The 27,479-nt window shown below is 34.8% G+C and overlaps 1 protein-coding gene across 1 annotated transcript in view; it reads left to right on the forward strand.

The window, feature by feature from the left end:
- The window catches only part of LOC117794014, a 164,865-nt gene that overhangs the window by 22,822 nt on the left and 114,564 nt on the right, over nucleotides 1-27,479 (forward strand). The window contains exon 5 of the mRNA XM_034634476.1: nucleotides 15,627-15,837. Within this exon, the coding sequence (XP_034490367.1) occupies nucleotides 15,627-15,837 (211 nt within the window). The remainder of the gene's footprint in view (nucleotides 1-15,626; nucleotides 15,838-27,479) is intronic.

Here is a 27,479-nt window from a genome sequence, read left to right on the forward strand (position 1 = left end):
GACGGACATTGCTATATCGACTCGGCTATTGATGCTGATCAAGAATATATATACTTTATGGGGTCTGCCACGCCTCCTTCTGCCTGTTACGCACATATTCGGTAAAACAAACCCAATAGACCCCTGTACTTTTTTTAAGTACGGGGTCTAAAAATGTTAAAATAAAGGAAAATTTAACATTCTAACCATCAAGATACTTAAATATATGCAAATTTAACATTTAAAGACTAACATAATTTAATGAACAATTCAATTAACAGTGTATATTAACATAAAACTAATTAACATAGCATTCATATAACATGTCTAACATAAATTATACTATGTTAATATTACATTGATCTAACTTGTATAACTAAAATTTATTATGTTATTATAACATTAACATAACATGGGTACCTGCTGCTACCCCCACCCCTCAAAATTGTCCGTACCATGGCATGCAAACCGAACCTTTTTTGCATAACATGTTCGTTGTTTATTATCCGATCGCAAAATTTTCAGCATACATCATGAAGATGATAATCTATGCGTGTGCTGAATTTGAAATCTTTACCTATTAAATTGGCCTTGTAATTGGATATTTTAGTTTATTGTCGATTACAGGAAAATTGGGGGGTGTGGCGAAATTCTAAAGCAAACTTGATCTGCGCGCGCAACCGAATTCGGTAGTTCTAACTCATATAGTCTCTGAGATCCAGGTGATTATATGTCCTCCATATATCATATTTCCTCAAATATCTTCTCTGTTTATTAACCAATATCGAGACTGCAGCTTTAAAATTGCTCTTGTAATTAGATTTTATATCATTTACGTGGGCGAAAGTGGTCGTGGCCAAATTTTAAAATAAACTTGATATAAGTCAACATCCTCGGAGTATTGTCATTAAATTTCGTTGCTCTTACTTTTATAGTCTAGGAGATAAAGGTTTTAAAGTAGTGTACCATAATTGTCACAAATCTAATAGGCTCTAGTACCCATTTTTTTGGTACCGAGCTAATAAATTAAAAAATAAAATCTTGCTAGGCCTGCCTGAGTTTGAGCTCACGTTACAGTGTGCGTGAGTCTACGACACCATCCTCTCCACTTCCCAGGTTCTGAACTCGCTGGCTGACCAAATGTAATGTACATGTAAATCAAAATAAACGCGAACTTTAACCTCGAATTTAACGCACTTGCAATCCGAATTTGGAAAAACCCCGTCTTAAACGCCGATGAATTTGTCATATCTGTGTTGTGTTAAAATTTCAAAGTTGTATCTTGAGCAGTTTATCCTGTACAATGCTCAGTCAGTTGGACAAGCAACTTTTTATAAAGGGTGTTTTATTAGAGGAATAGAACTTCGAATTGAAATAAAGCAAAAGAAAATCCTTTTCATGTCCATCAATTTGGCTTTATTAGAATGATAATTTTATGCCATTAATGTTTAAATATGATTTACGGCATGTGGCCGCCGCGGCTGTCTCGAATATAGCCAAGTCTAGAGGTCCAACTTTCAAGCACTTTTCAAGCATTTGGGGCCGTATGTCGGCAATAACGCGACAAATGTTGGCTTCCAAGTCCCCTAACGTTTGTGGTTTGTTAGCGTAGACGAGCGACTTCACATATCCTCAAAAAAAATAATCCAATGGTAGCAAATCACACGATCTTGGTGGCCAATTGACTGGTCCATTTCGCGAAATTATGCGCTCAAATCGATTGTGACGTGCGCTGTGAGGCATGTAGCGCTGTCTTGTTGGATCCATATCTCATCCACATTCATACCATCTAATTCGGGAACAAAATAGTCGGTTATCATGGCTCTATACCGGTTTCCATTACCGGTACTTGACTCTTCAGCATAATTTCGGAAGAAGTATGGCCAAATGACTCCACCAGCCCGTAGAGCACACCAAACAGTCAGTTTTTGTGGATGTAATGACGTCTCAGCATCGAGATCAATCTCCTTTTCGGGCCATGCACCAAATTCACGGCATTAGTTCTTGAACAAGCTAGATCTTGTAAGGTCATACGCCAAGATCTTTGCGCAAAATCTTTCATAAAGTTTATGGACAAAGCTTAAATTCCTGTGCACGGTGGCGAATCGATTCATTCGGGTCCTCTTCAACACTTTGCTCTACAGCGGCAATTGTTTCTTCGGTGCGCACTGTTCTACGTCCCTGCGGATGCTTATTATCACATAGAGTAAACGTAGTACGAAAACGATCCATGGTTAACCGAATTAATTGCCCTGATGGATGATTTTGTCGATCATAAAATGGACGGAGCTTGCGGTAAACTTCGCGAACTGAACCATTATTTTCAAAATAAATTTGCAGGCGTTGTTCTTTTGTCAAACTCTTCATGATAAAATGGCAAACCAAACTAAACATAAATGACATTATAGTTGCCAGATTTAACCAAAAATTTCAGCTTTATCTCTACTCTAAAAACCATCCTCTAAAAATTAGTGATTATCAACCCAAAAAAAAAACTTTGGAAGCAAAAAAATATCATAGATATCGCCAAAAGTTTCGTGCTATATTCCCTTGTGATGACGTCTACAGACGGTCTTCAGTTTTTCGCTTTTAAGATTACTTCAACTTTATACTTTGGTATTTATTTATTTACAAAACATTAGAGAATAACAAGGGCGTAGGCAGCTTTATAATATCACCACTACTAGCAGTTTAATTTACAAATCGAAAGATTTAGTCAATCTTTTTATTTTTGGCGATTGAAATTGCAATTTATTTGGTCATAACTAAATTTGGTATTTTTTACAATTTCAATGTTTAACAAAACTCTGTAAAAAAAACGGTTCATCGGAAAATAATCTCATAAATTAAAAAACGTCAGAAAGTCAATTCGAAACACAAATATATAAATAAAATTGAAAAAAAAAATTTATTAGTTTTCCATTTATAATCTAAATCGGAAGACCGTCTACAGACGCTTTTAAGAATACTTCAACTTTATACTTTTGTATTTATTTTTTTACAAAACATAAGAGAACAACAAGGGCGTAGGCAGCTTTATAATATCAGTCAATCTATTTATTTTTGGCGATTGAAATTGCAATTTAAAAAAAAAAATTTATTAGTTTTCCATTTATAATCTAAAACGGAAGACCGTCTACACACGGTCTTACGCGTTAGAGGGTTAATATTAAGCGAAGAATACTCGAAACTAATCGTACGGTACAGATTGTTATAATCAACACACAGAATAAAAAAATGTTCATGCAAAGCCCAAATAGTGGTGCAATGCTGAAGATACAGAGGATTAAAGTTACGAGTTAATCTAAAAGGTATGCTGAAAGTTATTTCGTTCATCAAACTAACTGCGTCTACTTGACCCTGTAGTAATTTATGGACGAACATTACTCTAAGCATAATTCTACGATTATTAAGAGAGGGAAGATTGATTAAGCAAAGTCTTCTAGAGTATGAAGGCATCTGAATTTCTGAGTTCCAGCTAAAGCCGCGAAGAGCAAATATTAAGAATTGTTTTTGAACCGATTCTATTCTGGCACGATGTGATTTGTATTGAGGGGACCAAATGCATGACCCATATTGAAGAATCGGTAGAATAGATGTATATAAAAGCATAGTAATTTCTTGGACCATCGCCTCATAAACCCAAGAACTCTTATTACTTTATTAACTGCAACAGCACTATGTTTATTAAATTTTAGTTTATGATCTAGAATTATACCCAAATCATTTACTGAGCTTTCGGAATCATTTAAGCATTCCAAGATAATGCCATTAAGTGAATACTGACAAATATGCCGAAAGCATCTGTAGAAAGTCATTAATTTACATTTTGAGCTATTTAAATTAAGAAAATTAGCTTAACACCAAAGAAACAAGACGTTTAAGTCCGCTTGCAAAAACCTATCAGAGTAAGGTTCACTATAGGTTAAACAAAGCTCATCCACATACATGAGGGCACGTGAGTGCAATAGAACAGTTGGAAGATCGTTTATAAATAACTTAAAAGGAAATGGGGCAAGATGACTACCTTGCGGAACTCCATACGTAGCTTTAATGGACTTTGAAAATAACTCTTTGCGTTGTTACTTAAATAATTGGATATCCAGAGAAGAAAATTATTCGGAAAGCCGATAAGATCAAGCTCATGAATTAGAATTAGAAATAAAAATATTTTTATTCGAAACATGTTAAACTAAACGTTTTTAGGTTATAACTTTGGTATTTGTTCATAATTTGTTTTTTAAGAATTTTGGTTAGGATATCATAAAAAACACACAAATTTTCATACTAGAGGTTATGCCGCTTAAGAAAAACATGCATAGATATAAAATTTTATTATATCGCCGTTTCTCCATAGATTTTAATGAACCATATCTTAAACGACGCGTCGCTTAATTAATGCAGCATTGCAAACAAAAAATTAAAACCGAATTTTCGAATTTTTTTCGAGTTTTCCTTTAATTTTAAAGTAAAAAAATAAATAGCTCTTAAACTACTGGCTTAAATCTTAGACTGTGTAAGTACATGAACTTCAGATATATTCATTAGCTTTCAGGAAAAGTAAGGCTTTTGAAAATCGGTTTTAGCATTCTCGAGTAATGATGACAAAAGTGAGCGCACCTCTAAAAAACAACAAAAAAAAGCCAAATTTTAAATACTTCTATAAAAAACTCTGCCTCTTTCGTCGTTTGGGGCCCCATACCTCTCAAAAAAAAAACAAAAAAAAGTGCGTTTGGTTCAATTCAAAAGAAAAAAGTCAAAATTTGTTGCCTAGTGTAATAGAACCATATAAATTTCGAAGATGAAGGCTATTATTTTCTCAATTAACTTCGGAATTGCAGAAAGCTTAGCAATGCCCCTATAATTCTCAACGTCGCACTTAATACCCTTTTTGTGAAGAGGGATAATATAAGAGTCTTTCCATAGATTTGGAAAAGATAAAGATTCAATTGACGAATTAAATAACGTATATAGCGGTCTGCACAAAGATTCCGCACATTAATTTAATACGGAACCAGGCAAACCATCGGGACCTGGCGTATGCACTGGCTTAATTGAGTTAAGGTCCGACTTTTTATGTTATTATTTTTTTGAGTTGCTTGGATATTACATTTTTTAAATGTGATAATACTTTAGAGAACCAAGGAGGTGTAGCAGAACTGATAGGAGATACAAGCGAAACGCAAATATCAAAAAAAGAATTTAGAGTAATAAAAAATCCGACAAAAAAAAACCCTACACGAGGTAAAAGTCTAGTGACGAAAGCAATTTCTAGCCCAAAATTTCTGATATCCAATTTTGTGACGAACAAAATTCAGTTTAATATAAAATTAAACTTAAAATTAAAATTAAACCGCCCCCTGCTCGCTTCGCTCGCGTTGCTACAGTCGAGCATACTCTACTGTCGGAGACCCTGTACTAACTATGAAAAATAAAGTTTTTCATACTAAGTCTTGGATTTCGCCCTATCGGTCCGATGACAGCTTTATGATATAGTGGTTCGATTAGAACCAACTTTGGTCAGCATATTTAAGTCTAACTTAAATACATATTCTATTAGTTTGGTTGCGATATCTCGTAAAACAAAAAAGTTTTTCATACTAAGACTTAATATTGGACCGATCGGTCCTATGACAGCTATATGATATAGTGGTCCGATTTGAACCAACTTTGGTCAGGATATATAAAACCAAGTTATATGCTTATTGTATCAGTTTGGTTAGGATATCTTATTAAACAAATAGTTTTTCATACAAAAACATGATTTTTGACCGATTGTTCCTATGGGCGCTATATGATTTAGTGGTCCGATTCAAAAAAGAAACAAACATGATCTGCCTGCAATATACGGGAATCTTCATACCAAATTTGGTGTCACTAGCTTTTATATTGTTCTTATAATTTGGATATTTTCTATTTCGATTTTTAGGCGGTAAAGGGGGCGTGGCCAAATTCTGAAACAAACTTGATCTGCTTGCAATATAGAGGAACCTACATACCAAGTTTGGTATGTCTAGCTCTTATAGTCTCTGAGATCTAGGTGTTCATACACACGGACGGACAGACAGACTGAAAAACAGACGGACAGACAGACATTGCCATATCGACTTGGCTATTGATGCTGATCAAGAATATATATGCTTTATAGGGTCTGCCACGCCTCCTTCTGCCTGTTACGCAAATATTCGTTAAAACAAACCCAATAGACCCCTGTTCTTTTTCTAAGCTTAAAAAAAAATGCTTCTCATACTAAGGCTTGGACTTCGCCCGATGGGTCCTATTACAGCTATATGATATAGTGGTTCGATTAGAACCAACTTTGGTCAGCATATTTAAGTCTAACTTAAATACATATTCTATTAGTTTGGTCACGATATCTCGTAAAACAAAAAAGGTTTTCATGCTTAGACTTAATATTGGTCCGATTTGAACCAACTTTGGTCAGGATATATAAAACCAAGTTAAATGCATATTGTATTAGTTTGGTTAAGGTTTCTCATAAAACAAAAAAGTTCTTCACAGTAAAACTTGATTTTCGCCTGATTGGTCCTATAACAGTTATATGATATAGTGGTTCGACATAAACCAACTTCGGTCAGAATGTATAAAACTGACTTAAATGCATATTCTATCAATTTGATTAAAATAGTTCATTAAACAAAAAAGTTTTTCAGACTAAACCCTAATTTTAATCCGATCGGTCGTTAGACAGCTATATTTTGTTCTAGTCCGATTTGAACCATTTTTAGTCAGGATATATAAAACCAAGTTAAATGCATATTGTATCAGTTTGGTTGGGATATCTCATAAAACCAAAAAGTTTTTCGTACTAAAACGTGATTTTCGACCGATAGAAAAATGTATATATTCAGTTAACAGGTAATATCTTCCAAGCCCGTCAGCCAAAATTTATGTTTCATATACCAAAATACGCGAAATATACTCAAATTTAATAAAAATCGGTAGAGCCGTTTTTTCAGAAATCGCCAAAATGGAAGCTATAAAACTTTATTTCACCTGTAACATGTTACCTGAGTACTTTAGAAAAAAAGTTTAAAGTCCCTCAAACACACCTTTCAAAAAATATATATAGAACATATCTGTAGCTTCTATGGTTTGGAAACTGTTGAGGTTTTAATTTTAGCGGGATTTAGCGTTTTCCCGCTAAACTAGCGGTATTTTCAAAAAGTCGTAGAACAAACATTTCTAAATTTTCTCCATTATTACATTTAAGCTTTTTTAGCGCTTTGATACAAACAGACAAACAAACAAACTGACTTTTAATTTCATTTTGAGAAGTCCATTAATAATTTCAAATTTATTTATCTTTTGAACCAGTTATCGGATTCGACACGTATTTTTCATTAGAATTTTTAATTAATAAAAAATTATACCAAACGGCCCCAACATCCCCATTAGCTGCAATCATTGAAATTTTTCCTCTACCACTTACACCCCCGTATCTCATGACCCTGGTGAGTTACAAAAAGTTTTAGTATGCCATTTTGTAAGTTAGGACTAAACCTTTCGATCGGTATATAACTTGATCTGATCGGTTAATCAGCTGTATATATTGCTAGTCGCCTTTCGCACCCTTCGTGCTGCTTTCGTCACTAGTGCGAACTGCCGTCCGCAGTGATGACATCAAAGTCAAAAGAATGACTGCTTACAAATAGGCTAGATAGCTTACTATTAAGGCCTCGTACATTTTGGTAAGATACAGAGTAAGAGGAAATAAGTAATAATATTATAGTATTTTATTATATTATAGTTTTGGATTGGCCATTAATTATACTCACGAATAAACTTGTAAGCGTTTGTAAAACCACTCCGTTTAAATATGTAGCTAGATCCAGAATGATATCGAACTCACTTTATTAATTTTATGTAATATCAGGAATATTTTGAATATCGCATGCTTCTGACAATGTTTCATTTGATAGAAGACTATTAACTTTAATTTTAAACATCAAATCACAATTACATAGGAACAAGCAGATCAGTCGGTCGCATTCAACAACATTATATCATAAGCTCAGGCATTTAAAAGCCGTTCGGCAGGTCAATAATTGTATGCCCTTGCCGAGCTCTGCAATACATTTTCGACTGATAGTTCTAATGCTCAGTTTTTTGTTTACTTGTTGTTGTTTTCGTTTACATTCCCTTAAGCTTTTAGTTGTGAAGTCGATCGAAGCCCATGTTATTAATTTGTTAATAATGATAGATTAAAATACAAAAAGAATCAGCTGCCGGGAGCTGCCCAGCGTCATAAAATTTCGACTGGAATGCAGCAGGTATTTGTGTTTATTGTGTTTGTGCTTCCTATGTTAACCCGAATAAATTTAACGAAAAAAAAGTGATTTTTAATTCGAATTATTTTTTATTATTTTCTTTTATCTTTAGAGACAACAAATTGCTCTTAGAATATCATATAAAAGTTAATATATGTTGCCTAAAACAAAGTTTTAGTAAATGCATTTCCGTGTTACCATAAGGTAATGCTATTACTATTTGGGTTAAGTGCTCTGTGATGTGTTTGTTATTGTTATTTGTGTAGTAAATAAAAAACCTCTTCACGAGGTAAAAGTCTAGTGTCGTAAGGCTAGATGCCCCAAAGTTTCTAATATAAAATTTTGTGAATAACAATAAAAAATTAAATTGAAAAGTTTATATGTAAATATTATAATCATAATTAAAAATTAAAATCAATTTTTATCTATAAAATGTTCTGTAACCCGGGCACCACACGAATTTTTTGATTTTAAAATCCGATCACATTAATGTGTTTGTATGTAAGAAAAGAATAAAAGTAGCAAAAATATGTGCAAGCGGACTCATTTCAACTGCAGTTTCTGTGATTCAAGAGTAAAGGGTCGTTATTTCTAACATTGGTTCGACAGGTTTTTTAATCAGTAATACCTTCATTACTTCTGATGCATCTGTAATCAGTAACCAACAATCTTATACAAATCAGACTACTACGTTTTTTCACCAGTCGTACGCAATTTTATTCAGTTATCGTATGTTATGAAAAAAATTGAAAATTTTTTGTCGTTGGAAATTTTGTGCTGAATGCAATAAGTACCAACATAATTATTTAATATAACAATTTTTGTAAAAAAAAAAGGCAATTATTGTATGCACGCTGCTGGATTTGGCAGAAAAGATCGATATTTGACGTGCAAAAGCGAATCTGTGAGTTTGGTTAAGCTATTAACAAAAATAAAAAAAAATTTTTCATATGGCAGCTATATGATATAGCTTCCCAATGTTGACCAAATTTGGTGAGGGTGTAACAAGCAGTCTCAAATACACAATTTGTGAGTTTGGTAAATATGTTTTAAGAAACAAAAAAGTTTTTCATACTAAAGGTTAAGGCTACTTTTGATAAAATTTGGTCAGGGTGTAACACATGGTAAAAAAAACACAATCTGTGAGTTTGGTTGGAATAACTTAAAAAATAAAAAAGTTTTCCATACTAAAGGTGAATCTAAACCCGATTGTTCCTATTGCAGCTGTATGATATAGTAACCCGAATTTGACCAAATTATAAAATATCATAATATTTAAAAAAATATCAATAAAATGAAATTAAAAAAATAAAAAATAAAATCTTGTCTAAGTCTATACACAATCCTCTGCGCCACCACCTAGGTACTTAACCCGCTGGCTGACCAAACTATTATTATTATTATTAATTTTTTTATTAATTTTTTTTGGGCTGAGGTGGGGAAAGTGCGTGTTGCATCTCACACTGCTGTCGCAGCGTGGCATGTGGTAAATTCCACTAAAAACCCCCTCATCAGGTCTATTTCCACTGCGGAAAAGCTTTCGAATTACTTCGAAGTGGGACCTTTTACGCGTGTAGCGTTCTCTTAGATCTGCATCCAGACTGCCCTAATTATCTTCTGTCATCCAAGTCCCTTTTCTTTGAGCGTATGTCGCCTATAAAAGCCGCGACACGCTTCCAGTTTTCCTCGTCGCTGATCATTATTTTTATAATGATATCTGGCGTGATGTCTCCAAATAAATGCCAGTCTGAATCGTTTATCATCGAAGCGATCGTATACACGCAGATAGATTGCTAATAGAGTGTAGGAAGCTGCTGAAGTATCCATGTCCCGTTAGCATCTGGGTTACATAATAATCTACGTCGCGGTGCTTTCTCTGCATACAAACGCTGTTGTCGGGTATCAGTCTTGCTGTCTATCTTCCAGCGTTTTCATTCGCCCACCGCGCTAGCCACATGTCGAGTGTGTTCTGCTTGCAGGTCTTGGCTCTCTGCCTTGTCGCTTCTGCTGTTTATCGTAGCTCGTACAGTTTCTTCCGTTTTCGGCCTAATAAGGCAATAGGTACAACGCCAGCGATAACCATCGTTGCTGCTCCAGACTCTGTCCGATAAGCGCTGATTATTCTCAGTGCGCTCGTCCTCTGCATCGCAAAGAGTTGATTTGCTTTGTATTTCGTAGTCAATGCGTCTGCAAAAATTTCGCAGCCATATAGGAGGATGGCGTTATTGATCTCCATCAGCAGCTTCCGCCTACATTGCAGATGTCCGCCTACATTTGCCATAAGTCGTCTGAGCGATCGTATGGCGGTGGAGCTCTTAATTGTAGCGTAGCGTAATTGCGCTTGAAAGAAAGCTTTGAGTCAAGCCTAATTCCCAAGTATTTTATGAACTTCAGTGTTCTAATAATACTCTCGCTTATCCTCATGTCCACTTTTGTTGGGATCTGGCGTCTCGTGATTGGGAGAAGCTCTGTTTTTCCCGTTGCGAGCTTTAGTCCGTGAGAGTCCAGCCAGTTCTTCACGCAGATCAACACTGCCGCTATGTCGTCCGCGTATCCTACGAGGAATGTGCCGTCTGGCATCACTATGCGAAGGATCTTGTCATAGGCTATATTCCACAGATCTGGTCCTAGAATAGATTCTTGAGCAGCTCCGGCTGTGACTTGGATGCGTTTTTCTACTGCGGTGGTAGTGTACACTAGCTTTCGATTTTCTAGATACCTTTATAAAATGCGCATCAGATATTCTGGTGTTTGGAAATAATATTGGAGGGCCTCGATCATTTCTGCCCACCTGACGATGCTAACAGCATTTTTCAAGTCCAGCGTAGCCAGGAGGACTATTGGGCGGAAGTGATGATAGCATACAGATCCATAGGCTGACGGGATCACCCTTCCCCTTGTTGATCAGCCAACCGTTAGAATTTCCATGTCATTATCATTATCATTATCATTATCATTATCATTATCATTATCATTATCATTGTCATTGTCATTATCATTGTCATTATCATTATCATTGCTCATTATCATTATCATTATCATTATCATTGTCATTATGTTGTTGTATCATTATCATTATCATTATCATTATCATTGCTCATTGTCATGTCATGTCATAATCATAATCATAATCATAATCATAATCATAATCATGGCTCACTTATCATTGTCATAATCATAATCATAAATCATGTCATGAAATCGCAATCATAATCACTTGTCCCATCATAATCATAATCATAAATGTGTCATAATCATGTCATAATCATGGCTCATAATCATAATCTGTCATGTCCTTGTCATATCTCATAATCATAATCATAATCATGTCATGTCATGGTCATAATGTCATGTCATAATCAGTCTAATCATAATCTGTCATGTCATAAATCACCAATCGCCAATCATAATCATTGTCATAGTCATGGTCATGAATGTCCATGTCATAATCATGAATCGCAATCATGGTCGCCAATCATAATGTAATCATAATCATAATCTGTCATTATCATGAAATCATGTCATGTCATAATCATGGCTCCTGTCATAATCGCAATCACTTGTCATGTCATGTCATGGTCATAATCGCAATCACTTGTCATATCATGAAATGCATAATCATGTCATTGTCATGAAATCACTTGTCATAATCATGAAATCATAATCATAAATGTCCATAGCCATGTCATAATCATAATCGCCAATCATAATCACCATCATAATCATGGTCATGAAAATATAATCATAATCAATCATAATCAATCATGTCATAATCATGTCATGTCCTTGTCACTTGGCTTAATCATGTCATAATCATAATCATAATCACCGTCACTTGTCATAATCATGGTCATGTCATAGTCTTGTCCCAATCATAATCATAATCATAATCATAATCATAATCATAATCCAAATCGCTAATCATAATCGCCAATCATAATCGCCAATCATAATCGCGAAGAAAGTCGCCAATCGCAATCGCGAAATCGCCAATCGCCATAATCATAATCATGTCATGTCATAATCATAATCACTGGCATCGCTAATCATAATCATCATAATCGCTTAATCATAATCATAATCATAATCATAATCATAATCATTAATCATAATCATAATCCTTAATCATAAAATCATAATCATAATCATAATCATAATCGCAAATCATAATCATAATCATAATCATAATCATAATCGCCAAATCATAAAATCATAATCATAATCACTTAATCATAATCATAATCATAATCCCTAATCGCCAATCATAATCATAATCATAATCATAAATCGATAATCATAATCATAATCATAATCATAATCATAATCATAATCATAATCATAATCATAATCATAATCATAATCATAAACATAATCATGACTGTGTCAGGAACAATCGTTGTACTTTCCATGGATCGTGGTCCAGTCCGAATTCCCGCAACATACATCTCCAGCGGTTTTTCAGGTCGGCTTACTGCAATTGATTTCAGCACTTCTGCCGGAATGTTATCATGACCTGGCGTTTTTCCGGGCTTTACGCATTTAGCCGCTTTCAAAAGCTCGTTCTCAGTAAAGGGTTGCACTAGATTCGCGTCTATTGCTTCCCTTGTCTCTGTTGGTCTAACCTGGTGCCGGCAAAAAAACGTTTGGACAATGTTGTCCATTTTTTCAGCTGTTATGCAGGGAAGGGCGTTATTTGCCTTGAGCTTCTTCATAACGATTTTGTAGGCCCCATGGGTTGGTGTAGATATCGTCACAGAGAGCTTTCCATTTCTCTAGTTTGCTCTTTTTGGTGGCAATGTTCAGATCTTTCTTCTCTTTTCTGTTTTGGGCGTCCTCTTCGATTGAGATTCCTCATCATCTTGCTCTAGTTAGACGACGTCGGCACCTTAAAATTCAAATGCCTAATTTGTAAAAACTTTTTAATTTTTCGTTATGAATAACAATATGTAATTAAAAATAGGAGTAATAGCACAGGGGGATAAGTTCAATCTAGTGAATTTGGAAACGTGAGTTGAAATACTATTATTATAAGCGGAGATATTCACAAAGACTTTTATTCAAAAGTTTTCACATGACAAAAGTCTTTAAAGACTTTTATTTTATTCCTCAAAAATAAAAGTCTTTTAAGACTTTTAAAATCAGAAATAAAAGTCTTTACAGACTTATATTTTATTCATCATAAAAAGCTTGAAAGACTTATAAAAGACTAAAAAAATAAAAATCAAAAATAATGTTTAATTTTAAATTTTTTTTTCAATAAAAGTAACTATTAATTTGTATTTATAAAATAAAAGTCTTAAAATAACCATTAAACGCGATTTTTTTGGAGATTCCTCATAACAGTTATGGTCCCAGCTTTTTGGACCCCGTACTTAAAAAAAGTACAGGGGTCTATTGGGTTTGTTTTACCGAATATGTGCGTAACAGGCAGAAGGAGGCGTGGCAGACCCCATAAAGTATATATATTCTTGATCAGCAATAATAGCCGAGTCGATATAGCAATGTCCGTCTGTCTGTCTGTCTGTCTGTATGAACACCTAGATCTCGGAGACTATAAGAGCTAGAGACCCCAAACTTGGTATGTGGGTTCCTCTACATTGCAAGCAGATCAAGTTTATTTCAAAATTTGGCCACGCCCCCTTAACCGCCTGCAAATCGACATAGAAAATTTCATATCGAAATTATTAGAGCAATTTGAAAGCCAGAAATTCCAGATTTTGCACAGACGAAGATATAATTGTCCTAGATTTTTGCTGAAAATCTCATTCAGATCGCACAGTAAATAGCGCGTTGGCACTTAAGTAAATAACTTGATAAAATAAAAATTGTATTAAAATATTATATCACAAATTGGCGTCCAATCGGTCGTGGGCTTACGTGGCGCAGTGTTCTGAGTCGCGGAGTCGGACGGTGCTCGTGGGTTTGAGTCCTGATTTCCAGATTTTAACCGGCAACTTTTGTACCTAGATCGTCAACTCTAGCATCTAGACCAGCGATGGGTAAGCCCTTGCTCGCGCTACTCACAAAACTCAAACAACAACAACAACTTTTGACGCCGCGCGCAACTCATTTATGACCCCCCAATAAAACTAAACAACAAACACACAGCAAATGCTCGAGTTTCGGCTGCGACGCGTACGGTCATAAAAGTGTTCATTTTGCTATGATTTATGACTTCAGCAGCGTCTTGTACACTGTGTGAAAAAGTAAAGTTGGTTTTGATGCGTTTTGATTTTTACCATATAATAAGCGTTCAACTTGCAAATGAAATTATTTAGAACTTCTTTTAGTGTATAATTGTTTTGGTTTGTCAAAACCAACAACAACCGCACAGATTTCGCGGCGCTACGCACAGAGTCATAAATGTGTTCATTTTGCTTTAAATTATGACTGCAAAAGTTGTGTTTGTTGTAGATGTTGTTGTAGTGCTCACGATTGCAAATTCCTTGCCCACCGCTGATCTAGACTACCAGGCAGCTCTAACATTTTCAAACCAATTTATAAAGCTTAAATGCAAATTCCTGGGCAGGACTGAAATGTAAAGTGATGCTCACGATTTCAGTAATGCACATGTGCCCGCTGCCATGCTGCCATTGTGAAGTGGACACCGTAATTATTATTCTATTCCTTTCTTTCAAAATCAAAAACTGAATTAGGGCTTTAATTCCGTTTTCATTTCGGACATAACGCCCAAATTCAATTTTGGGACAAAAAACGGACAAAATGTTCAAAAAAATTTTTATGCGTTAAGTCCTTGGTCATGTCACCAAAATAGATTACATGAATGATATTAAGAGTGAATCAATACAGAAAAAATTTAATCAATCCATATAATAAGTAATTGTAAATTCATTGTAACCCTCTAGCAGGCAAAATCGAAATAGTCATTCAATTAAGTTGATATTTATTTTAAAAGTAGGTATAGGTTAAATAAGCTTAAGTTTGAAATTTCATAATTTTCCGTGGTTTGAAACGACCGTCAGGTGCAAAATACTGAAGACCGTCTGTAGACGGTCTTGTCGGCTTGAGAGTGAAAAAATATGGCCGTTCGCTTGCATCACAAGGGAATATCCCTTAGTTAAGACTAAACCTTTCGATCGGTGTATAACTCGATCTGATCGGACAGCTAATATTCCATATTAGCTGTATATATTGCTAGTCGCCATTCGCACCCTTTGTGCCGCTTTCATCACTAGCGCTGACTGCCGTCTGCAGTGATGCCTACATAAAGCAGCCGTTCCTCTGTCGGCGACACCGACTGCGCATTTACGCAAGTGAAAATTTGCATTAAGCATTAAATTATTCCATAAAGAAAACTCTAAAAAAAACTTCTATATTGTTACTATCCATTCGTAGGTCTCCTGGGTACGTCATCGGGACATACATCTACTTACCGTTGGACGGTATACATACACATCAGATCAACGGTTTGAAGCGATGCACTCACCACATGCTGAAGACTGGACACTTCGCATAAGGTACGCTCAACGGAAGGATTCGGGAATCTATGAATGTCAGATTTCAACAACACCTCCAATCGGTCACTCCGTGTATTTAAATATTGTGGGTGAGTGGCGAGTCAATTAATAAATGCCGAACACAGGCACTGTTGTGTTCAATAAAAGTGAAATAATTCTATTTAATTTCTTCATAATATAATTGCTTCTATTATCTCAAATCATTTTTACTGTGCAATTCAAAACAAGGGGGCTCAGCCCCCTGCTCGCTTCGCTTAAAAAAACAAAAAACTTTTTCGTACTAACAGTTGACTTTCAACAGAACGTTTCTATCCCACAAAAAAACCTCTACACGAGGTAAAAGTCTAATGACGAAAGTTATTTCAAGCCCCAAAAGGTCTGATATCCAATTTTGTGAAGAACAAAATTCAGTTTAATATAAAAATTTTTAATTTATATTTATAAATTAATAAAAAAAAAAAACGAAAGTTGGTATTTTGGACTGTGCGCAAAAAGGGTATCCTTCTTTGTACATTAAAATTATTATTATAACATTTTCGCAGTGCCGAATGCCAATTTTGGTTTTTTTTTTTTATCTATATATATGAAATTCTTCGTCCAGTACATTCATTCATTCATTCACTCACACGGGCACGGGGTCGCGAGTTCGAGCCCTGACCGAGAAAGATTTTATTTTTATTTATTAATTTCATTTTACTAACATTTTTTTAAATATTTATCAATTTGGTCAAAATAGATGTCATAGGAACAATCGGGATTATATTAAGCTTTAGTATGAAAAACTGTTCTGTTTTTTTAGTTATCTCAACCAAACTCACATACACTCAGAAAAATATGCCATCCTAAAATTAGGTACGACCGTACTTGAATTTATACCTTTTCGTTCTTAAAATTTTAAGATTGCTGTGATTGCTTGAATTAAGTATGAATCGATCTTAATTTTAGAATTCTAACTTCACATTCCTATGGCAGCTATCCGAAATAGTAGTCCGACTTTATCCAAACTTACTCAGAATATATAAGACCATGGAAAATATATAATCCGTGAGTCTCGAAAAGATACCTCCAGAAACAACTGAGTTATTTGTACTAAAGTTTTTTGTACTTAGTTTAGTTTTTTTTGCAAGATTGAAAGGAAGTCAAAAATAAGATCGTTTCGTAGCGACGTAAATATGACGTTAAGCTTGGATCGCTGGTAAAATCAGCACCTATTCCGAAAGGAATATTCCAAGAAAATACACCATTATTAAATCGTATTTAACTTTGGTATTTTGCCTAATTTTAGTACACATAGAGTACTTTTCAAGATTAAAGTTAATTAATTATGACAATGTTTTGTACTAAAAACAAGAACATTTTGGGTTAAGTTCAAGATTTTTGTGTACTTAAAGTAGTATGTTTTAAATTTTTTCAGACTTAAATTGAACCCAAAACGAAATTTAAGTATTCCCAAAAAAATCTAATTTTAAGATTTCCGTACTTGCGAAAACCGAACTTGAAATAAGATTTTTGTTCTCAACTTTGGAAATTCGGAACTTAGACAGCTTTTGAATCGTTTGTACTTGTACCTGTTTAAGTACGGAAATCTTGATTTTTTTTTAAGTGTACAAACACGTTATTATGATCAGATTTCAAAAGCAAAAAATTTTGTATTGTGCCCTTGTTACTGAAAGTTTTATAGATAGAAATTAAAAGTCCGAAATACCAGGTTATTCCAATTAACAAGTGTTCCAATTGCTGAAGTAGAACAGTAATTTATATTTGCGAAAAGGAAGTTTATTCAAGAAATATATAAAAAGTGCTTCTCTCTATAACGTTTTAAGTCCGCGAGCGAAGCGAGCCGGGGGTTGACGAGCGAAGCGAACAGTGTTGGAGCCCCCTAGTTATTTTATATTTAGACCCCGTACTTAAAAAATAGTACAGGGGTCTATTGGGTTTGTTTTAACGAATATGTGCGGAGGCGTGGCAGACCCTATAAAGTATATATATTCTTGATCAGCATCAATAGCCAAGTCGATGTAGCAATGTCCGTCTGTCTGTCTGTCCGTCCGTCTGTATGGACACATATATCTCAGAGACTATAAAAGCTAGAGACACCAAACTTGGTATGTAGGTTCCTCCATATTGCAAGCAGATCAAGCTTGTTTCAAAGTCCTTAGATTCCTCAATATTGCAGGCAGATCAAGTTTGATTCTTTTTTTAATCGGACCATTATATCATATAGCGCCCATAGGAACAATTGGTTGAAAATCAAGTTTTAGTATGAAACCAACTTCGGTCAGGATGTATAAAACTAACTTAAATGTATATTCTATCAATTTGGTTAAAATATCTCATTAATCAAAAAAGTTCTTCATACTAAAACCTAATTTTGGCTCGATCGGTCCCATGACAGCTATATGAACCGTTTGAACTAACTTTGGTCAGGATATATAAAACCAAGTTAAATGTATATCCCACAAAAAAACTCTACACGAGGTAAAAGTCTAGTGACGAAATTGAAATCTAGCCCCAAAATTTCTGATATCCAATTTTGTGATGAACAAAATTCAGTTTAATCTAAAAATGTTAAATAAAAATATAAATTAATAAAAAAAAATAGCAAAAATGTTGGTAAATTCAAAACAAAAATTAAGCTTCTCCTTATGGTTGAATCAAAAATCATTATTTTCAGTCCCTGAAAAAAAGCCTGATTTTTTAAAAACTCTAAAAAAAATCTCAAAATAAAAAAAAAAAAAATTTTTTGGCCTGTGGGGGCCCCAAATCTATCGACAAAAGTAGGTTTGGTTCTTGTTATTTTTTTACTGGTGCCTAGTGTTATTGTGCTAATCAATAGCTGTATATTTCGCCTTTTGTCAACATTCAAAAATGTTTTGGCATATTTTTTTCAAGTTAAAAACGCAGAGTTTTGTTGACTACAACAAATTGAAGTTTGAAAAAGATGTCATGTGTCAGTTTTTCAAAAATCGCCAATCGATACTACAAAGCAGGGATTCAAACCGTAACCGGAACCGTAACCTTTAACCGGTAAAAACTGATTGAAATTTGTAACCGTAACTGAAACCGTAACCGAAAAAAAATTTTCCACCATACGTAAACCTTAAAAACCCGAAACTCTTTAAGCCGAAGTAACCGTTAAGTAACCGATTCATTTGTAAGGGCTAATTTCGCAGGAACTGATCAAATAATATGTCTTCAAAAGTTTTCGGAACAGGTACCAGAAATTTTTTTTTACCATACAACAACAACTTTTGACTCCGAGCGCAAAATTTCTTATGACCCCCACCCCTCAATAAAACGAAACAAGAACCACACAGCAAATGCTCGATGTGCGTCGCGAGACGCTGGGCAGCAACAACAACCACACAGATTTTCGATGCGACGATATGGCAACAAAAGTGTTCATTTTGCTTTAATTTATGACTTCAGAAGTATTTGTTGTTGTTGTGCTTACTCCCAGTAAACCAAATTCGGAGAGCTCCAAATATAGAGCCAAGTTTTATGTATATTTTATAAATTTGGGTATGAAATCTCATAAAACTAAAAAGTTCTTCATACTAAGACTTGATTTTCGCCCGATCGGTCCTATGACAGCTATATGATATAGGGGTCCGATTTGAACCAACTTTGGACAGGATATATAAAACCAAGTTATATGCTTATTAAATCAGTTTGATTACGATATCTCATAAACCAACAAGTTTTTCATACTCAAACTTGATTTTTGACCGATTGTTCCTATGGGCGCTATATGATATAGTGGTCCGATTCGAACCAACTTTGGACAGGATATTTAAAACCAAGTTTTATGCATATTTTATTAGTTTAATTACGATATCTTATAAAACAAAAAAGTTTTCCATACTAAGACTTGATTTTCACCCGATCGGTCCTATGACAGCTGTATGATATAGTGGTCCGATTCGAATCAACTTTGGACAGGATATATAAAACCAAGTTTAATGCATATTGTATTAGTTTGGTTAAGATTTTTCATAAAACAAAAAAGTTTTTCACAGAAGAACTTGAATTTCGCCCGATTGGTCCTGTGACAGCTATATGATATAGTGGTCCGATAAGAACTAACTTCGGTCAGGATTTTTAAAACTAAATTAAATGCATATGCTATCAATTTGGTTGAAATATCTCACTAAACAAAAAAGTTTTTCATACTAAAACCTAATTTTGACCCGATCGGTCCTATGACAGCTTTATGATATAGTGGTCCGATTTGATCCAACTTTGGTAAGGATATATAAAACCAAGTTAAATGCATATTATATCAGTTTGGTTGAGATATCTCATAAAACAAAAAGTTTTTCGTACTTAAACGTGATTTTCGACCGATAGAAAAATGTATTTATTCACTTAACAGGTAATATCTTCCAAACCCCTCAACCAAAATTTATGTTTCATATACCATATTAATTATATGACAGAAATCGTTAGAGCCGTTTTGACAGAAATCGCTAAAATGTAAGGTAAAAAACTTTATTTCACCTGTAAAATGATACCTGAGTTCTTTATAAAAAAGTTTAAAGGTATGCATAAAAGCCCCCAAGCACCTTTCCAATGATATATTGAACATATCTGTAGCTTCTATGGTTTGAGGTTGAGGTTTCAATTTTAGCGGGATTTAGCGTTAGCGGTTTTTTTCAAAAAGTGGTAGAACGAACTTTTCTAGATTTTCGAAAAGGAATAAATCCCCATCATAACATCAAAGCTTTTTTTTAGCGCTTTGATACAAACAGACAAACAAACTGACTTTTCATCTCATTTTGAGAAGTCCACTAAAAATTGCAAATTTAATTATCTTTTGATCTAGTTGTCAGATTTGGGTGATCGAGATATCAATCGACGCGTATTTTTGATAGGAATTTTTAAAAAATAAAAGATTATACCAAAAAGCTCCAACGGCTCCATAAGCTGCGATCATTAACATTTTTCACCTCCCACTAACACGCCTTTATTTCATAAAACAGGTGAGTTAGCAAAAGTTTTAGTACGCCATTTTAAAAGTTAAGACTAAGCCTTTCGATCGACTTAAAGCTCGATCTGATCGGACAGTCGTAGCATATTTTCAATGTTATCTGTATATATTAACAAAAAAAACCTACACGAGGTAAAAGTCTAGTGACGAAAGCAATTTTTAGCCCCAAAATTTCTGATATCCAATTTTGTGACGAACAAAATTCAGTTTTATCTAAAAATTTTAAATAAAAATGTAAATTAATAAAAACAAGGGGGCTCCGACCCCTGCTCGCTTCGCTCGCCTACCCCCTAATCGCTTCGCTCGCGGTGAGGTGCGGCTACAGTCGAGCACGCTCGGCAGTAGGATACCGTGAGCCCATGTACTCTTTTATAAAAGTTGATTGTAGCCCATTTTCAATGGGCTCAGGGTATAAAAATTACACACGCGAAACTATGAACAACTTTCGGTTTTTTTAAATCACTGTGCTTATCACTGCAGACTACGTTATCAATGCCTCACTGAACTAATACATCCTCGGTATTATATTAAACTTATTTAAAATAAATTAGAAATTGATAAATTGGTAAATCGCAAGTCATAATCATGTCAACACAATTGATGCAGGAGTGTCAGAGTAGCCACAAAAGTACAACTTTGCTCAGCCTGCAATCTGGCAGCACCCATTTTCCTGTCTCACTTCTTCCCTCTTACGCAACAAATTCAAGCCTGCCAAGGGCTGCTGCAGTGCGCGCGAAATTTGAAATAAAAGACAATGTCTAATTTTATGAGATTCTTAAAGCGGAAAATGCTAAGTTTTTTTTACAACGATAATAAGCAGATACTTATTATATATATGTGTAATTAATCGGAAATATTTATAATTAAAATTATTATTTTGCAGCTTTCAGTGCTCAACAAAGATGCAAAAGTAGTGCTGCAAAATGATCGCTTTTTTTCTCATGCAATTTCATGCATAGCTATCAGTTTCTGCTGACTTTTGCCATGCAAAAATACATATTTATATATTAACACAATTATATTTTAATCAAATTGTATATTTGTATATACATAAATTATACATAAACATTTTCATTACATGATATCGATAATATTTCTGCTTATCGCTTGATTCTTATTTGGTACCCAAAAAAAAATGGGTACTAATTCGTTCTGTCTTTGTGCGCGCCTTGCATACAAACGTGAACATTCTGTCTCGCTCGCTCGTTTAATTTGCCATGCAAATGTAATTATTGAATTAAATGTAAATTCCAAAATAACTTCTCTATTTATGGGTCAATCGCTTTGAAATTTTCAGGGTCGTTTAATACGCATACTTCTCAACTGATTGTTCAGTTAGGGAGAGCTATGTCAAAAATTGCGCCTGTAAATCGTTTTGTGCAATTTGTAGGCGAAGGGGGCGTGGCATCAAAAATTGCATTCCAAATTTGAAGTCTCTAGCACTTATAGTATCTGAGATCGACGCGTTCAAACAGACGGACAGACAGACGGACAGAAGGAGAGACGGACAGACAGACGGGGTCTGCCATGGGGACTGCCACCCCTCCTTCTGCCTGTTACATACATTCTACCAAACACATTATACCCTTTTTTGCCCATTTTCAATGGGCTCAGGGTATAAAAAGCGAAAATTGGATTGTGCACTGTGAGCAAAAAGTGTGAGCTTCTTTGTACATAAAAATTACTTTTTGCGCAGTGCCGAATGCCAATGTCGTAGATCAAACATATCTAGATTTTCGAAAAAGAATAAATCCCAATCATTACATTTAAGCTTTTTTAGCGCTTTGACACAAACAGACAAACAAACAAACTGACTGTTAATTTCATATTGAGAAGTCCACTAAAATTTTAAAATTTATTTATTTTTTGAACAAGTTATCGGATTTGGGGGATTGAGGTATCAATCGATGCGTATTTTTAAGAAAAATTGTTAAAAATTAAAAAAAATTGTACCAAAAGGCCCCAACAGCTCCATTGGTTGCAATCCTTTAAATTTTTCCCCTCCCACTTACACCCCCGTATGACCCAGGTTGGTTAGAAAAAGCTTTAGTATGCCATCTTGTAAGTTAGGACTAAACCTTTCGATCGGTATTTAATTCGATGTGATTGGACAGTCGTAGCAAATTTTCCAACTTACCTGTATATATTGTTAGTCGCTTTTCGCACCCTTCGTGATGCTTTCGTCACTAACGCGAACTGACGTCCGCAGTGATATATTATATAAAAAAAAAAATTGGCATTGTGCACTGTGCGCAAGAAGGGTGAGCTTCTTTGTACATAAAAATTACTTTTTGCACAGTGCCGAATGCCAATTTTCGTTTTTTATTCCCTGAGCCCATTGAAAATGGGCAAAAAGGGGTATAATGTGTTTGGCAAAATGTATGTAACAGGCAGAAGGAGGGGTGGCAGACCCCATAAAGTATATATATTCTTGATCAGGATCAACAGCCGAGTCGATCTAGCCCTGTCCGTCTGTCTGTCCGTCCGTCCGTCTGTTTGAACGCGTCGATCTCAGATTCTATAAGTGCTAGAGACTTCAAATTTGGAATGCAGGTTTGTGAATACCATACGCAGGTCAAGTTTGTTTCCAATTTTGGATGCCACGCCCTCTTCGCCCACAAATTGCACAAAACGATTAACAGGCGCAATTTATGACATAGCACTCCCTAACTGAACAATCAGTTGAGAAGTATGCGTATTAAACGACCCTGAAAATTTCAAAGCGATTGACCCATAAATAGAGAAGTTATTTCGGAATTTACATTTAATTCAATAATTACATTTGCATGGCAAATTAAACGAGCGAGCGAGACAGCATGTATACATTTGTATGCAAGGCGCGCACAAAGACAGTACGAAATAGTACCCTTTTTTTTTTTTTGGGTACCAAATAAGAATCGAGCGATAAGCAAAAATACTATCGATATCATGTAATGAAAATGTAAATGTACAATTTATGTATATACAAATATACAATTTGATTAAAATATAATTGTGTTAATATATAAGTATGTATTTTGGCATGGCAAAATTCCTTATGACGTCACAATTTTCAGTATAGTCGGGCAGAAGCTGATAGCTACGCATGAAATTGCATGAGAGAAAAAGCGATCATTTTGCAGCATTACTTTTGCATCTTTGCCGAGCACTGAAATCTGCAAAATAATAAATTTAATTATTACTATATCCGATTCCTCACACATATATTCATTAAGTTTCCACTTAGTATCATTGAAGAAGATACTTAATATTTTCCGCTTGTTAAAACGCATAAAACTAGACTTTGCATTTTATTTTACACTGCGCGCGCAGTGTCGCAGCATCTGTCAGACTATAATTTGTTTCGAGAGCAAAAGTGAGAGAGGAAAATGCTGCCAGAATTTAGACAGACTAAAATTGTAGTTTGTGGCTACTCTTGACATACTCTACATCAATTTTAAGCGATTACGATTTGCGACTTATTAATTTAAATTTAATTATACCCTGAGCCCATTGTTTTTTTAGATATCTTAAACAAACTGATAGAATATGCATTTAACTTAGTTTTGTACATCCTGACCGAAGTTCGTTCGGTCCACTATATCATATAGTTGTCATAGGTTCGATCGGTAGAAAATCAAGTTTTAGTATGAAAAAGTTGATAGAATAAGCATTTATGTTGGTTTTTTACATTCTGACCAGTTTTGGTTCAAATCGGTTTCATATATCATGTAGCTGTCATAGAAACAATTGGTCAAAAATCATCTTTTATAAAAGAGTACCTTGGCTCAGGGTATCCTACTGTCAAGCGTGCTCGACTGTAGCTGCACCTCACCGCCAGCGAAGCCAGCAGGGGGCGGAGCCCCCTTGTTTATTTTAATAAAGATACTGAAGCTTAAATTTATGGTGTGTACTTTGGATTTTCTTGGTGAATATCTTAAGGACTCTGCTGGTTTTCCGTGTTAGTCCGAGTAACTCGAACATTAGTTCCATGGCCGTTTTGTTTATTTATATTTTCGTTAATTTGGTAGTTTTTTCTACCTCGATAATTATTACCACCGCGATAGCTTTTGCTACCTCTGGCTTTTTGAGTGCCTTGGAAACGTCCGTTTCCATTACCACGGTTGTAACCATAGTTATTTCCACGAAAAGTGACATAGTGACTTTCTATTAAGTCTGACAGCTATATGATATAGTGGTGAGATTAAAACCAACTTTGGTCAGGATCTATAAGTCTAATTTAAATGCATTTTCTATTAGTATGGTTACGATATCTTATAAAACAAAAAAAATTTCTCATACTAAGACTTAATATTGGACCGATCGGTCCTATGACAGCTGTATGATATAGTGGTCCGATTTGAACCAACTTTGGTCAGGATATATAAAACCAAGTTAAATGCATATTGTATAAGTTTAATTAAGATTTCTTATAAAACAAAAAAGTTTTTCACTGTAAAACTTAATTTTTGCCTGATTGGTCCTATTACAGCTATATGATATAGTGGTCCGACATGAATCAACTTCGGTCAGGATGTATAAAACTAACTTCAATGCATATTCTATCAATTTGTTTAAAATATTTTATTAAACAAAAAAGTTTTTCATACTAGAACCTAATTTTTAACCGATCGGTCCCATGATAGCTATGTGATAGAGTGGTCCGATTTGAACCAACTTTGGTCAGGATATATTAAACCAAGTTAAATGCATATTGTTTAAGTTTGGTTGAGATATCTCATGAAACCAAAACGTTTTTTGTACTAAAACGTAATTTTCGGTGTAAATGTAAAATGTAAATGTGTAAGTGTATATATTCAGTTAACAGGTAATATCTTCCAAACCAGTCAACCTAAATTTATGTTTCATATACCAAAAACACAAAATTGTACGTACTACAAAATACTCAAATATTAATAGTAAAAATTGTTAGAGCCGTTTTGTGAGAAATCGCCAAAATGTAAGAACAAAAACTTTATTTCACCTGTAAAATATTACCTGAGTACTTAAGAAAAAAAGAATATAAGCCTAAAAGCCCTCCAACACACATTTCCAATGATATATAGAACAAACCTGTAGCTTCTATGGTTTGGAAACTGTTGAGGTTTCAATTTTAGGGGGATCTAGCGCTTTCCCGCTAAACTAGCGGTTTTTTCAAAAAGTCGTAAAACAAACATTTCTAGATTTTCGAAATGGAATAGATCCCCATCATTACATGTAAGCTTTCAAATTTATTTATCTTTTGAACCAGTTATCGGATTTGGGTGATCGAGGTATCAATCGACGCGTATTTTTCATTAATTTTTCAAATTAGCCGAATATATTGCTAGTCGCCTTTCGCACTGCTTTCGTCACTAGCGCGAACTGTCGTCCGCAGTGATTTACATATAGTAGCGTTAAGTCAGCCAGCGGGTTCAGAACCTAGATAGTGCAGAGGATGGTGTCGTAGACTCTCGCACACGGTAACGTGGGTACAAACTCAGGCAGACCAAGCAATATTTTATTTTTTAATATTTTTGTAAATCAAAAATAAACAAGTGGGAAAGGTTATAGTAGAGATACCGACTATAGGATATCCGTTACTTAACTTAAATATGTATAAAAGTATTTTTTTGAGAATTTTTTTTTTAAGAAAAAAGGATTTTGTTATTATTAATTTTTGTTTTTTTATATTGCCTGAATCCAGTTGAGAATTCCTAGGCACAAGAATGACAGAAAAGTTTGCTTGGCATATTGTGTTGCTGTTGTTACTTAGTTGTCGAATCAAAAAGTTTTAAATTAGCAACTTCTTCAGGTTTATAATTTTGCTAAATGTCAATCCCCTTGGTTAGCGACCTCTCTATATGGTAACCGGTGACTTGACACGCTCAACAACATACTACACTTGCATAAATGCAAGTAGTATGCTCAACACGATTCGATAGATGCCAGTTCCATCATCATTGAAGATTCATCGGTACCATTTGGGTTGAGTCGAGTAGCGATTCAAGCCGAATGTCATATTTGCGTCGTCAGAACCAGTTGAGAATTATTTGATGCATTTTTGTTAAGTCTAATAATATTAAAACTATTGCGTACTCTAAGGAGCTAATTTTGCTTCAAGAGCTTCGGCACGTTAATACCGCTGTTCTACTTGTCCGATCTTGCTGCGATTTTATAGGATAATAGAAAATAGCAACTTGCAACTCTAATACCCACAAAAACGTATTATCTTAAATACTGTGGGTGTGGTGGTTTTCGCGATTTGCGAGGGCGGAGGGCGTGATAAAATGTAAGACAAACTTGACCTGCGTGGTGTGTAGAGAAATCTGCGAGCCAAATTTAGTTATTCTATCTCTTTTAGACTCTGAGATTCTTTTTTTTTAAAGAAATTGCTTTGAAAACATTAAATCGCCATAACTGCCGTTCTACTTGTCCGATCTTGATGCAATTCAGTGGGATAATAGATAATACTAATAGATAACGTTTATTTTCACAAAAAACGTATTATCATAAAAACTGTGGGTGTGGTGGTTTTTCGCGATTTTCGGAGGCGGAGGGGGGCGTGGCTTAAATTTGTAAAAAACTTGATCTGCGTAAGGTATATAGAAGTCTGTCTGTCAAATTTGGTTACGCTATCTCTTATATTCTCTGAGATCCCTTTGCTCAAACAGACGAGCAAAAGGTTTTTCACTATTTGCGGGGGCGGAGGGGGACGTAGCTTCAATATGAAACAAACTTGATCTGCGTGGGGTATATAGAAGTCTGTGAGTGAAAGTTTGG

This window comes from Drosophila innubila, chromosome X, assembly GCF_004354385.1.
Source record: "Drosophila innubila isolate TH190305 chromosome X, UK_Dinn_1.0, whole genome shotgun sequence".
Classification (NCBI taxonomy): domain Eukaryota; kingdom Metazoa; phylum Arthropoda; class Insecta; order Diptera; family Drosophilidae; genus Drosophila; species Drosophila innubila.